This window comes from Cetorhinus maximus, chromosome 14 (genome assembly GCF_964194155.1).
Source record: "Cetorhinus maximus chromosome 14, sCetMax3.hap1.1, whole genome shotgun sequence".
NCBI lineage: Eukaryota > Metazoa > Chordata > Chondrichthyes > Lamniformes > Cetorhinidae > Cetorhinus > Cetorhinus maximus.
In genome coordinates this window covers 93590651-93605925 of record NC_135892.1, presented here as the reverse complement: position 1 = coordinate 93605925, position 15275 = coordinate 93590651, and the positions used below count along the sequence as shown (strand labels likewise).

General features: G+C 48.8%; 2 protein-coding genes across 2 annotated transcripts in view; both read left to right on the top strand.

The window, feature by feature from the left end:
• Nucleotides 1–14755, top strand: part of kmo (kynurenine 3-monooxygenase) — a 369659-nt gene extending 354904 nt beyond the window's left edge. The window contains exon 17 of the transcript XR_013578721.1: nucleotides 14601–14755. The gene's annotated coding sequence lies outside the window, so the exon portion shown is untranslated. The remainder of the gene's footprint in view (nucleotides 1–14600) is intronic.
• On the top strand, nucleotides 2015–5005 carry LOC144689831 (ankyrin repeat domain-containing protein 9-like). Its single transcript, XM_078557242.1, has one exon. The coding sequence runs from the start codon at nucleotides 2173–2175 to the stop codon at nucleotides 3046–3048; it is 876 nt and encodes a 291-aa protein (XP_078413368.1). The 5' UTR covers nucleotides 2015–2172; the 3' UTR covers nucleotides 3049–5005.
• Nucleotides 14756–15275: the final 520 nt, after the last annotated feature.

The window sequence follows — 15275 nt, the reverse complement described above, 5'->3', positions numbered from 1 at the left end:
AGGTTCTTACCCGCAATGGAGAGGGAGCGTCGCTCCCACATGCCCAGTTTCCTTTTCACCATAGCCACTCGCTCCTTCCAGTTTCTAACGCATGCCCTGGTCCCTCCGAACCATATCCCCAGCACCTTCAGGCCGTCAGCCCTGACAGTGAAGGGGACAAAGGATCGGTCAGCCCAGTTCCCAAAGAACATGGCCTCGCTCTTCCCACGATTTACCTTGGCTCCCGAGGCCAGTTCGAACTGGTCGCAGATGTGGATCAGTCTGCGCACCGACAGCGGATCCGAGCAGAAGACGGCGACGTCGTCCATGTACAGGGAGGCTTTTACCTGAGTGCCTCCACTGCCTGGGATCGTCACTCCTCTTATGCCCGGATCCTTCCTGATGGACTCGGCAAAGGGTTCTATGCAACACACGAAAAGAACAAGCGAGAGAGGACAGCCCTGCCTGACTCCAGATTTAATCGGAAAGCTATCTGTTTCCCACCCATTGATTGAGACTGCGCTACTGAGGTTAGTGTAGAGCAGTTGGATCCAATTTCGAATTCCCTCCCCAAACCCCATTTTGGAGAGCACATCCACCATGTAGGTGTGCGATATTCTGTCAAAGGCCTTCTCCTGATCCAAGCTGATGAGGCAGGTATCCACACTGTGCCATATTCGACTTAGAATGCTCGAGTTCCAGCGAAAACAGCGAGTGCTTCGGTCGTGGGTTTAAACTGTGAAAAGCACCAAGTTGCCAGGAGTGTGCCATTGTGGCGGAGCTGCAGGGAGCACATTTTCAGATGCAGTACCTCCCTGCATCAACAGTCTTGCAGCAAACTCCCCAGTTGGTTTGAAACTGGTACCTGGCCAGCCGTGTCATGTCCTTTTATTGCATCACTTCATTCATGTTTAGCTTCAGGGACCGTTTCCCTTTAATAATTACCCGCCCCCCCTCCTGTATCTATCTGTACAACCTCTCTCTGCATTTTAACATTCATTTAATTTCCTTTGTTTTTACCCCCTCTTAATTCCCTCGTCCTCTTTATTTATTTATTTTGTCTTGTTTTCCTTCCTCATTGCTGTCTCCCCCCTCCCCAACCCCTGCTTTATTTTCCAGTTTTCGTTTTCTGCATTATGCTTTCTTATTCTGTGCCGGCGAGACGGTACCACTTTCACCTCCCCTTGCCTCTTTATTTCTGCCCTTCCTGCCTCCTCAGCCGCCCGGGGTTGGTCTGCGCCCTCAGCCTCGCCGTCCCGGACTGGCACGGTGAAGCGGATCGATCGCAAAGGCGGAGGAGAGAGAACCGCACGCCGGCGCTGGGCACCCCCGAGCGGCACCAGCGCAGCAGATGATCAGGAGCGCCGGGCCACTGCTGGGAAAGCGCAGTGTCCCGCACCACCCCCTCCCCCCACCACCACCACCACACACCACCCCCTCCCCCCACCACCACACACACACCACCCCCTCCCCCCACCAGCACCACACACACCACCCCCTCCCCCCACCACCACACACACACCACCCCCTCCCCCCACCACCACCACACACACCACCCCCTCCCCCCACCACCACCACACACACCACCCCCTCCCCCCACCACCACACACACCTCCCCCCACCACCACACACACCTCCCCCCACCACCACACACACCACCCCCTCCCCCCACCACCACACACACCACCCCCTCCCCCCACCACCACACACACCACCCCCTCCCCCCACCACCACACACACCACCCCCACCACACACACCACCCCCATCCCAGCACCGGCTGCAAACCCTGCTCCTCCCCCCTTCCTTCCTCCCTCCCTCCCTCCCTCCTCCTCCTCGGCTCGGCGGTCCTCCCAATTCCAATGCGCCTCTCTGAATCCGCTGGCAGGTTCGGTTTGCTTCTTGATTTTTCTCTCACCGATTTAAGGGAAGGTGTTCCAACGAGAAGAGACAACCCCCCCCACCATTGCGGATGCTTTGTTGAAGAGGCTGGAGCGAGAGGAAGCCCCCCACCTCCCCCCCGTGGTGCGCGTTGGCAAATAGTGCAGTGAAAAAATGCCACGGACAGGTTTGACCTTGGGGTTCGTGTCGGATTGAAATTGAAACAAAAAAAAGAGGGGAGGAGTAAAGGGGGAAAAGGTGACCATCTGGCGTTCTCTCGGTGGACCACTTCAGCGGGCTCATTTCCTTGTAAGATGTGCAGCAACTCACCTTCCAACCACGACGATCAAAGACAATGTAAATTCCTATCATATATGTTTTACCAGGCAGTGAGAGACCGAAAACCTGTGTGGATGCTAGAGGACATGAGGACAATGGAATCGTTTTACTGGGAAGAGAACACCAGCCTACGCACGTACTCGCCCTCAGAAGCCCTCCTGTACGCGGTGGTGCACAATCACCTCCCCTATGCCCAATACCTGTTATCCCATTACCCGGACGAGGCACTCGAGGTACCTGGAGATCGCTTCTGTTGTTGCCCATCATCCGCCCCCCACCTCGCCATGGCCGTCAGGTACGACCGCAAGGACATTCTGGGCCTGATCCTGAAGATAACCAATCAGCTGCCGGGCTTTAAGTCGTACATTAACAGGAAGGGCTGTTTCCACATAGAGGACGGGAAGACGCCTTTGCATTTGGCTTGCGAGCTCCTGAGGGCGGAGACTGTCCTCATGTTGCTAGGCAGCGGGGCTTCGCCCAAGATTGTGGACAGCAAAGGGCTCACTCCTCTGGATGTCATTTTAGAGCAACTCCGGGTGTCCAAGATCAACGCCGAATCCAAAAAGCTATGCATCGACCAGCTGCTGCTTTTCATGTCAAGTCTCCAGTTCAAGATGAAAAGGGCTTTGGAAGACAACCCGAATGAATGGAATGGGCTTTTGGGAGAAGAGAAATACAACTACCTATGTGGGAAAGCACCGGCCACTTTATTCCTCATATCCATGCAGGGCATTTTAAAATGTCTTCCACCGTCAAGATTTCCAGCGAGCATCAAGGAATTGCCCATACCACAGTCCTTAAAGCCCCTGCCTTTGGGAATATCGACATTTCGCTGTGTGGACATCCTGTAGCATTCCTCAAGATTCTTTGAATTTTCCCTGAAAGGGATTTTTTTTGAACGTGAATTAACTGTTGCTGTCGGAGCATGCTGTTGCATCAAATACAAAATAATCCTCTAAAAATAATGCATGGCGTTGTAATACTTTTTGATAGATTTTATAGCTTGGTTATCCCATAACATGGTTTAAAATGCGTTGAAAATCAGGAGATTTACAAAGTTAGCTGACAGACTGCGCGCAGAGAATTGCAGAACAAAATTGCAAGCCTTGCTATATTCGGCTGCTTAAACAACAAATTGCCTGAACTTAGTCCGAGAAGAAAATTGCAACTCAATTCTAACTAACAGCATGATAGGTTCAATACAGCAGCTGGATGCAAGCTATACATTTCTGCCTATATAGTAAGTGAACAGTGACTGTAGATACCCTATGGGATTTCTGCCATGCGTTGATATAACGATGCAAAATGAACGAAAAATGTGAGGTTTAATTTTGGCAGAGAACGATATTTAACACAATATAGTATTAGCATGGCGTGCGGGTTTGGGTGGGGGGTGGGGGGGGCGGGGAGAGAAAGACATTTAAAGACAACTATCTCAGTTTTTTTTAAAAAGTTTCATTATGGGATCTGCAGGTATTACCTTCAGTCCCCTAACACATCCTGTTGTAAAAGGCTACGTTTGCGTGAGAAATCTGAAACAGCCAAGGAATAGCATTTTCACAGCGAAAATCCCTAAACATAGACTCATGGGCCAATCAACTAAGTACTGTAGAGAAACATTAGTCAAATGTGAGGATGAACAATATTTTTAGCTGAGAAAATAACATGAAATGAATAAACTTGCATGTTTAATATATGTAAAAATAAAATAACTGAACTAGTTAGCCTTTATTATATTTAAGGATTTAATTGGTGCCAAAGTTGAACTATTTATATGCTAATAAACTTTTCACAAATGTACAGTTACCCATTATTAAGGATTTTAATAATTTTTACAACATGTTGCATTTAACAGATTTTTATTTTATGAAACTTTTAATCATGTATATTGTTTACTAAATATAAAATAAATACATTTAAATATGTATTATGACAGTACCGCAGTGTTATCCAGTCTATTAATCATTAGCCAAACATGGCTAATTGTGAACCAAATGTGACTAATTGCATTTCTATTAGTAAATGAAAAGATACCAATTCAACATCAATATTGGGCACGTGATCTTAATGCTTGCTGGTATCACTACATGCACATGTACTTTAACCTTTCTGTGCATTTGTTGAAAGGATGGTAAGATGCAAAACAGAGTGCACAGGTGTTGATCATTGTGATTGTTTTAACAACAACCTATATTTATATAGCACCTTTAATAAAATATCCCAAGGCACTCCATAGGAGTATTATAAAGCAAAAATTGATGCAATTTCGTATAAGAAGCTATTAGGACAGATGACCAAAAGCTTGGTCAAAGAGGTAGGTTTTAAAGAACATCTTAAAAGAGGAAACAGGTAGTGAGTCAGTGAGGTTTAAGGAGGCAATTCCAGAGCTTAGGGCTTAGGTAACTGAAGGCATGACCACTAATGTGCAGCGAATACAATTGGGAACGCTCAAGTGGTCAGAATTAGAGGAGTGCAGATATCCGAGAGGGTTGTAGGGCTGGAGGAGATTATAGGCTTAGGGAGGGTCAAGGTCATGAAGGTTACTGGAATGTTTTTTAAATGTACAGTTACAAATTATATTTATGTGAATGTATGGAAGGTATTTTCTATTAAAATTAGTACATGCAACTAAAACAGTGTAACTATAACCACATCTGTGGCTGGTCAACGATTTCTATTGGACAACACTGCAGTAAAGCATTTATAATTGAATTATAAGTGCATGTGAAAGTATGAGTGAACATCTTTTGTATTATTAATATGCATGAGTATGGAATGAGTTTAATTAAAAATAATAAATATGACAACATTCTGATAAATGTCTTGGTTAGTCATTTAAAGTTCAAATGACAACTAACCCAACAATGCGACATTTTTCATATTTGTGTGTTCAGAATGGGGTTGTTACCGCACCTGAACTATTTTACATAACTGTTGATTGTTGGGTATCACGATATCAAACCCCTTTGAAGCTATAGTATACGAGCAAATCCAGGGAAATGACAATTCTGCTGTTCTAAGCATTTCTTAAAGTTTACATCCCACACATTATTGTGACACTGAAACAAATGCTAATAATACAGCAAAAAGCAATTTAGAAAAGTAGAGGACTGAAAAAGACAGCAATCGAACTATCCCCAAAAACTAAGACCCTTCTTGTGGCCATTCCATATCTATCCAATTCTCCTTTAAAGTTTTCCATCTTATTTGCCTCCATTTTCTTCCTGGGTAGCAAATTCCATGTGTGCAAACACCCTCTGCATAAAATTGTTAAACCTGAATTATCTCTCCTAACCTTGAACCCATAACTATTGGTTGTAAAGTTTGTGGCAATCTTAAAAGTTGACTTTACCCATCCCTTTAAAAATCTTGAATGTTTCAATAACACATTACCTGAGCCTTTAGTTTCCCTCGACTAAACAATTCCAGGCTCTTTGCCCTTTCCTCACATCCCAGCTGTCTTAAACTGTTGGTATTTCTGTTGTTTACAGTGTCTGGATATCCCTGTGCCTGTGACTGGAATTGTACATAATACTCTATGAATTTTGCCCTTGACGGGCGGGTGCAGCAGGTGAGCCCAGGAGCAATTGGACCCCGACCACAATTTCGTGCTGGCCGGCCAATTAATGGCCAGCCAGTGTGAAAGGTGCATTGAGAAGCCTCAGTGCTGCTGGGGAGGTGGGGGGGATGCAGGAGGAGGGCAAGCGCTGAAGTTCACACATGCATGTGGGTACATGCAGTAAAAGCTCCCTGAGGCATAGAGCTGCCTCAGGGAGCTGAGGATTTTTAATAATGAAATTAAAGATATTTAAAATAATGAAAACATGTCCCTTCATGTGACTCCATCACATGAGCAGGGACATGTTAAATAGGAGTGTTAAAGGTTTAAATTTTTAAAAAGTCATTGTTCGAAACCTCATTCCGCCAACGGATGAGGTTTCGCCAAAAATGCAAAGGGCCCCTCGGCCTTCTCGCCTGCCCGCCAACCAAATGGTTGGATGAGCAACGAAAAATTCTAACCAATTAATTAATTAAGGACCTTAATAGACCGCTTAATTGTTGGCGGGCACGCTGCTGACTCCTGTACGCACCCGCCGACTGAAATATCATGTGCGATGTTGCCGGGACGCTTGCCCGACGTCATCGCGCATCATTTTACACTAATTCGGGTCAGGCACACAGGTGCCCGACGAGAGGAAAATTCTGCCTAAGTGTGGTTGTACTAATGGCAGGGACAGCCTAAAGATCACTTCCTGAAATCTGTTCTCTAATCCTACGCACCCAGTTGGTTTTCTTTATTGCAGTTGCACATCATATTGATTTCAGTGAGCCATCCACCAATACCCAGCCATGGAATTTTCAGGGTCTTTGCTTCTGGTCACTATTATTCCATTTTTAATCACATTTGTTTCTCTTTATTCTTTCTTATTGTCACTTTGACAAAATATACAATTAGATATCATAACTGGCATAGTACAATTAACATTAGGTGCCTTCAATCCACAGTGTTCATTTTATTGCCAACATTGTCTTGGGTTCATGTTGCCTCTTCCAACAACAACTTGTATTTATATAGCAACTTTGATATAATAAAACATTCCCTGCAAGAGTGCTATAAAGCAAAATTTGACAGCAAGCCACATAAAGCAATATTAATACCGATGGCCTAAAGCTTGGTCAAAGAGATAGGCTGTGAGTAACATCTTAAAGGAAGAAAGAGAGATGAAGGTGCAGAAAGGTTTAGGAAAGAAATTCCAGAGCTTACGGTCTGGCCAGATGAAGCCACAGCCACCAAGTGTGAAGCAGTTAAAATCATGGCTGCTGAAGAGGACAGAATTAGGTGAGCACAAAAATCTGGGCGGGTTCTGGAGCTGGAGGAGATTACAGAGATAGGGAGGGGTGAGGTTATGGATGAATTTGAAACCAAGAAGGAGAATTTTAAAGTCAAGGTCTTTCTTGACTTGGAGCCAATTTTGGTCAGTGAATACAGGAGTGATGGGTGAACGGGACTTAGTGTGAATAAGAAGATGGGCAGCAGAGTTTTGGACGCCCTCTAGTTTACAGAAGGTAGAATACAGGAGGCTATACAGGGGTGTGTTGGAATAGTCAAGTCAAGAGTTAACGCAGGCATGGATGTGGGTTTCAGCAGCAAATGAGCTGAGATGGGGCACAGACGGGCAATGTTACGCAGATGAAAATAGGTGGTCTTAGTGATGGCATGGACATGTAGTTGGAAGCTAATCGTGAGGTCAAATATGACACCAAGGTTGTGAACAGTCTGTTTCAGCATCAACAAGTTGCAAGGGAGAGGGATAGAATTGGTAGCTAGGGAACAGGCTTTCTGGCAGGGGGTGCACAAAATGGCTTCAGTCTTCCCAATATTCAATCAGTGGAAAAGTTTTGCTCGTGCAGTCCTGGATATCAGACAGGCAGCCTGCTAATTCAGCAAGAGGGGTTAAGGAGGTAATGGTGAGGTAGAGCTATGTATCCTCAGCCTGCACATGAAAACTAATACTATGCCTTTGGATGATGTCGCCGAGGACAGCATGTGGATGAGAGGGCCAAAGATGGATCCTTAAGGACACCGGAGTTAACAGTGCAGGAGGAGGGAGTGGGAAGAGAAGCCATTGTAAGTGTTCTGGCTACGATTAGTTAAGCATGGAACCAGACAAGTGCAGTCCCACCAATCTGAATGACAGTGGAGAGGTGTTGGAGAAGGATGGTATGATCAGCCATGTCAAAGGCTGCGGACAGGTCAAGAGGGAGGTTCAGCAAGAAAGTAGGATTGGGAAATTGGGGTTACAAGCGCCATGTGCCTTGATGAGCCCTTCTGAGGATGCTAAGAGAGGCACAGAGAGAAGCTGTCGGCTTATCGAAGAGAGAGTCAAGTCTAGAATAGTGACAAGAGAGCAGGAAGGTCAAGGGTTGGGGTAGGATTCGAGAGGTCAGGGTACCTGAGGGGGAATAAGTAAAATGAGGTGTGACAATAGAAGAGATGGGTTTAGGAAGGGTAAAGAGAAAAGAAGTAAAAAATGGGGAGAAAAAAGTGGAAGTTAAAGTGATGATTGAGAATCTGGAGTGGCAGCCAAAATGGACCTGCGAATGGACACAGGGAAGTAACATAGCAGTTAGTAGAATACATAAAAATAAATAGGAAATAGATAGAAGACTACAGGAGCTTAGAGTTAAAGTCAAAGATCTAGAGGAGGGATAATGTTGATGTAAAGAGGGTGGAGTTAGCATGGATCAACAACAATTAGTTGCTTGAATTCGGAGATATGTGTAGTGAGTGGAATATTGGAAATTATATGGATTAGGGGAAGAATTGAGACCCAAACATCTGTGGAAAAGTACGCTTGGAGCAGGAAGCTGCCCAAAAATTCCCAACAAATTCAGGGTATATCAAAAGACCAGTGCTTTGCAGCACAAGGAGGGGGAGGCCACAACTCTATGACATGGTGAGATCCTGGTCACAGATTTGCATTGAGAGTTATATCCTCATAGAGAGTAACGGAAAATCTCCAGGAAGTTTGCATTAATGGAGATATAGAAACATAGGCCAAGATTTTCTGTTTGGTGGGCGGGCAGAGCAGGAGTGGTTGCGGGTGGCCTTGGACCTGATTGGCGCCCGTAATTGGTGCCGCGCCGCCATTTTGTGCAGGCGGGCCAATTAAGGCCTGCCCAGCGCATTTCCGACTCCCGTGGATAGCAGGAGTGTGCAGGCTGCGGCGGGCGTGCACAGACCACCAGGTTCAATGGCGACCCGGCAGTCTGTTTAAAAGAAGGCCTGGCAGCCTCCTGTAGGCTGCTCACAATGGCCACCTGGAGATCCAACCACAGGGGGTCTGCTCAGCAGGGCACTCTGGAGGGAAGGGCAGAGGAACAGGACAGGCTGCAGGGTCTGCCACAGGAGCAGGGCAGGCTGCAGGGTCTGCCACAGGAGCAGGGCAGGCTGCAGGGTCTGCCACAGGAGCAGGGCAGGCTGGAGGGTCTACCACAGGAGCAGGGCAGGCTGCAGGGTCTGCCACAGGAGCAGGGCAGGCTGCAGGGTAGGCCAGCAGGGGGCCAATGTGCCCCTCGCTTTTCTGATGATTGCTTTGCTGCCCTCCTCGAGGAGGTGGCAGCACGGCGGGAGGTGCTGGTTTCCCAGGATGGGAGGAGGAGGTCCCCCCCACATGACGAAGCGTGCCTGGGAGGAGGTGGTGGAGGCGGTGAGCTCCCGCGACGTGGTGCGGTGCACCTGGATCCAGGGCCCTAAGCGCTTCAACAATTTGTTGCGCTCTGGAAGGGTGAGTACCATGTTGGCGTTGGACATTTAACCCAGCAGGTAGCCTTAGCCTTTGAGGGCACCCCCCCCCCCAACCCCCCAAGTCTTACTGTCGTGACTGCATTGAATCATGTTGGGCATTTCTCCCACGCTGGGTGGGCAAGCAGATAGTGCCCATGCTTACATCAGCCTGAGTAGTTCATGAGGAGATGAGTTCCCCCCGCACCATGTATTGCTCTTAGTCGCACATGACTAGTCTGGGGGCAACCTGCAGGAGATGCAGCTAGGCCCATACTCAGAACTCCAGCACATGTCCTATTCATGGTGAGGAGATTGTGGAAGGGGAGCCTCGTGGCCGTGCCATTTGCTGCCCTCGATGCCGCACCTATTTGTGCCTCCTTGCTATGGGAGCTAAGACCATGCGTTTCCTAAAGTGATGGACGCAGAATGTGTCCAAGGTGGCCGTTGTGGGGGGTTGGGAGCAGGCGTACTATCTTTGTGTGACTGATCAGCAGTAGCGGGGAGAGGAGGCACTGGAGGCCTGAGATGCTCCACTGTGGTTGGGGTTCGGCGTGTGTGTGCAGAGTCCATGTGCGATTAGCTGCAATGAATGGTCTTCTCTGTTTTTCAGGAGAATGCTCACAATGCATCTGAGCGTTCGAGGACTGGAGGCGGCCAGGCCCAGCTCATGATTTTGAGCCGATTCGAGCAGGAGGCCCTGGAACTTGAGAGGCGCCATGTGCCCAGGTCTACAGGTGTCGGTGAAGCTGGGGTGGAAGGGCCAGGTATTTGAGGCCAACAGTGACATCCGCTCTGTCCTCCCAACATCCATAGCACTGATGATTGTTTGATTTGTTATTGTTGCAACATTGCTCATTCATAGACTGACAGAGTCAGAGGTGTGGGTCATAGACAAAGGTCCCTCGGTCCTTTGAAGATGCGCGTGACAAGCACCTTCCAAAGTCGCCTTATCCCATTTCTGTCAACCCTGTCTATGCCCCTCATAATGTTATAAAGCTCAATAATGTCATCCCTCAGTCTCCTCTGCTCCAGGGGAAATAACCCCGGTCTATGCTATGTCTCCTCATAACTCCAACTCTCCAGCCCAGCCAGCATCCTGGTCAGCGACCTCTGCACTCTCTCCACTCCAATCACATCCCTCCCGTGAACTGCATATCACAACTGCACACAGAACTATAGCTGTGGCCTAGGCAGGGTTTTCTGCACTTGCATCATGACCTCCTTGTTTCTATGTTCTATTCCTCGGCTAATAAAGGCAAGTATGGCATTTTCTTTCTTAAACGCCTTATGTACCTGTCCCGCTACCTTAACAGGCTTGTCGACATGCACAGCAAGGTCCCTCTGATCCTCCTTACTTTCCACGGCCCTACCATTCCTCGTGTATTCCCGTACCTTGTTTCTTCTCCCCAAGTGCATCACCTCACACTTATCCACGTAACATTCCATTTGGCATTCCTTAGGCCATCTGACCAGCCCGTCTGTATCCGCCTGTAATGTTAGGATCTCCTCCTGACTATTTGCCACCCCACCAATATTCATCTCTATAGGTTCTGGAAGGTTGAGCACATAATGAGCCAGGGGGAAAGGGATGAAGTGTGTCACTGTGTGCACGCTAACTGATCCACTGTCCTTGTTGTTAATTTCAGCATCATCAGAGCCTGTCGACCAGGAACAATTGCAGATGCCCCCACTCACACCTGAGGGCCCTTAACTGTTACCTGCGTCACACCATTTCTGCAAGGCAGGCACCAGCACAGATACTAGCACATCGGTGGGAATTGCAACATTGGCTAGTGTCCCGGGGCACAGTGGAGAGGGCACTTCACAATCGCTGGAGGAGCTGGCAGAGACAGAGAGTGCCAATGGTGCCAGCAGCCGAAGGACTGCAGGGGACCAGGCACATGCTCAGTCAGTGTGTAATGATGTGCCTCTGGAGTCATCCACAATGCAGCAGCTGCAAGAAATGCGGCCGGGGTTGCAGGAGCATCTGGGAGTGTTGCATGAGACGATGCTTCGCTTGGTGTTCGTGGTGGAGGAGTCCACGCGGAGCATCACTGATGCAATGAGCCTCATGTTAGAGCGTCTTGCTTCCTCCATGGAGAGAGTGGCGACTCTCGTGGGGAGGGGCTTCCAGGGGAACAAGCAGCTTCTCCTGGGGTTACGCTTGGACCTGCAAGCCCTCACAGCTGTGACCACAGCTGGTCATTGCCAATGTGGGAGATGGTGTGGGCTTCAAGCTCCCCAGCTCGTTGCCCATCATCGACGATGAGCAGGAGGGTCCGGGATGACCTCACATCGGTGGAGCAGCTGCCTGTCATATCTGTGGGCTCCTCTCAGGGCGCTCCGGATGAGAGCAACAGCTGCTCCGCCCCTCTCCCAGTGACCGCTTCATCGGGTAAGGCTGCAACGACTGGGGAGATGCCAGCTGTGGACCTGGCAGATCCCTCCCAGGTGGGGCCAGCACAGGCTTCACGGGCCAGAGGACGGCTGCCAAGGTTATCGAGGCCAACAGGACAGCGGAGTCAGCAGAATGTCTCAGAAGCCACTCCGAGTGATGGGGCGGCACCAAGACATGGCACCTGTAAACGTAAGCATAAGGCACCTTAGGCACATCACGGATTTCTCACTGGTGCTTTTGTGTTGGCCCTAGATTAGGGAATTATTATTTGCTTATGGTTGAGAAACATTTTGCTTTCATTTTGTGTGACCTTATGATGGTGAAAATTAAAACCAGATGTGTTACCATGGCTGAGGGTGGCTCCTTTGTTCTGCATTTGTATGTTTTACATACATGTCATGAGTGTTTGAGTGGACATTGAGGCTTATGTCCAAAGCCCTTAGATGCAGCTGATGAAGTGGCAGATGTGGCACTTAAGTGCCGACTATGGAGGCGCCAGGCAAGGCTGGTCCTCCTGATCCAGTTGTGTGGAGCTAGCTGAAGGTTTGTTGGATTAAAGTGTCCCGGGTGTCTCTGCCTCCTTGGTGTAGTCCCGGGTCAGCGTTTAGCCCCTCATCATTCCCCTGTGCCTCCTCATCCTCAGAATCAGTGCTGGACTCATCGTGTGCAGCCGCATCCACTGCGTTAACATCTTCATCATCCACTGCGTCCCCCCTTTCCAGCGCAAGATTGTGGAGAGCGCAGCATGCAACTACTATCACCAAGACACGATCTGGGGGGTACTGGAGCGCGCCCCCTGAGCGGTCCAGGCATTGGAAGCACATCTTGTGGCTCTCTCCACCACAGCCTTTGGGGAGGCGTGGCTCCTATTGTAGCGCTGCTCAGCTTCTGTTCTTGGATGGCGGAGAGGCATCATGAGCCACCTTCTGAGGGGATAACCCTCGTCACCCAGCAGCCACCCATCCAGCCGGGCTGGAGCACTGAAGAGCCCTGGCACCTGGGAGTGTCTGAGGACGTAGGCGTCGTGGGAGCTGCCTGGGTACCTTGCACAGACTTGTAGAATCAGCATCCTGTGATCACACACTATCTGCACGTTCATGGAGTGGAAGCCCTTCCTGTTGATGACAGCACCGGGCTCACCTGCTGGCACTTTGATGGCTACATGTGTACAGACTATAGCACCCTGGACGCGGGGGAAGCCAGCAATGGCTGTGAAGCCTCTGGCTCGCTGTGTCTGGCTTGCCTAGTCCCAGCGGAAGTGGATGAAGGTCAATGCACATCTGAACAGAGCGTCTGTAACCTGCTTGACACAAGTGTGCATAGCTGATTGGGAGACACCGTAAAGATCACCCACTGAGCCCTGGAAGGAGCCAGAGGCATAGAAGTTGAGGGCAACTGTGAGCTTCAGAGCCGCTGGCATGGGGTGTCCGCCCACACAGTTAGGAGAGATCTCAGGGCCAATAATCTGACAGATGAAGTTGACTGGCTCCCTTGACAGTTGGAGCCTCCTTCGGCACTGCACCTCAGTCATATTGAGGTAGCTACTTCTCTGCCTGTATACCCTGGCAGCAGGATAGTGGCGTTTTCTGCAGCCCCTTCCACCTTGGACTACCTCTTGGCCCTGCGCCCCTTGTGCCTGTGCCTGTACTCCCAAAGGTGGCTCCCCTGGAGGCTGATTGTGCACTCCTGGCCTCCTCCTTATTGTATCCCTCCCTTCCTCATCAGAGGAGCTGCCTCCAGTGGACATATCAGAACCCATACCCAGGCTAAAGGGAGACCTCAGGAAAGCTGCAGGCCCGATAAAGAGTCCTGACTGCAGAGGGCTGACCTGAAGGTTCAAAGTACACAGAAAGCAGCTGGAATTAGTTCTGAACTGCTACAGATCACACAGGCAAGTTTAAAAAACTTTCTGCAATAAATACTCACAGACCAGATTGACAACCCCACTGATCCCTCTTATCCCGCCCGTGGATGAGTTTTATTAAAAAGTCACTTATCCGCCTGCCCGTTGCGCCCGTGCGCCGAGCTGAAGATCGCATGGGCGCCTAAAAACCGCAGTCGATTGACGATTTAAGGGCTCGTTAATTAATGGCGGGTGTGCGTCGAACTTCATCGCGCGTCCGCCAAGCGAAATATCGCAAAGGCGCGCGGTGACATTGGGACGCTCGCCTGACATCACCATGTATCATTTATGCGGTGACTGGCGGGGCCCACTCCCTGCACGTCAAGCAGAAAATTCTGCCCATGGAAATAGACAATAGGAGCAGGAGTAGGCCATTCGGCCCTTCGAGCCTGCTCTGCCATTCATCATGATCATAGCTGATCATCCAACTCAATAGCCTGCTCCCGCTTTCTCCCCATATCCTTTGATTCCTTTCACCCCAAGAGCTATATCTAACTCCTTCTTGAAAACATACAGTGTTTTGGCCTCAACTACATTCTGTGGTAGTGAATTCCACAGGCTCACCACTCTCTGGGTGAAGAAATTTCTCCTCATCTCAGCCCTAAATGGTCTACCCCGTATCCTCAGACTGTGACCCCTGGTTCTGGACCTCCCCACCATCAGGAACATCCTTCCTGCCTCTACCCTGTCTAGTCTTGTTAGAATTTTATAGGTTTCTATGAGATCCCCCCTCATTTTTCTGAGCTCCAGCAGATATAATCCTAACTCACTCAATCTCTCCTCCATATGTCAGTCCCGCCATCCCAGGAATCAGTGGGGTAAACCTTCGCTGCACTCCCTCTAAAGCAAGAACATCCTTCCTCAGATAAGGAGACCAAAACTGCAAACAATATTCCAAGTGTGGTCTCACCAAGGCCCTGTATAATTGCAGCAAGACATCCCTGCTCCTGTACTCGAATCCTCTCGCTATGAAGGCCAACATACCATTTGCCTTCTTTACCGCCTGCTGCACCTGCATGCTTACCTTCAGCAACTGTACGAGGACACCCAGGTCTCTTATATGTGGAGTGTTAAACTTCTAACAACCATTTGGTGAAGGAAGAGACCAGAAGTCATTCTTTACTCAGTTTAGATTTGTTCAGAAATGAAACATTACAAGTGCACAGCTCCTCACCCTACTCACTACCCCAGTGTCAATAAGTGTCTCTTTATACTCTTTTGAATATACAATAAAAACAAATAAACTAAATAACAAATAACCAAGTTAACAACCCCTTAAAGGGGCATTGCAACAAAAAAAATCAAAACTTTGACTGAAGCTTATTTAAATTAAAATTAATGTTTCGGGGGGAGATAATGCACTCCAGAGTGGCTCCTTACATGAGCTCAAGTAATGAATGCCCTCCATCAGTTTGTCCTTACCCTTAATGTATACATTTAACAGCAGGGACATGTCTCCAGCCTATCTTCTCAGCAATGCCCTCGAGAC

What these genes read in the sequence shown, in the direction of transcription:
- LOC144689831 (XM_078557242.1), top strand. Translation starts at nt 2,173, where the DNA reads ATGTGCAGCAACTCACCTTCCAACCACGACGATCAAAGACAATGTAAA.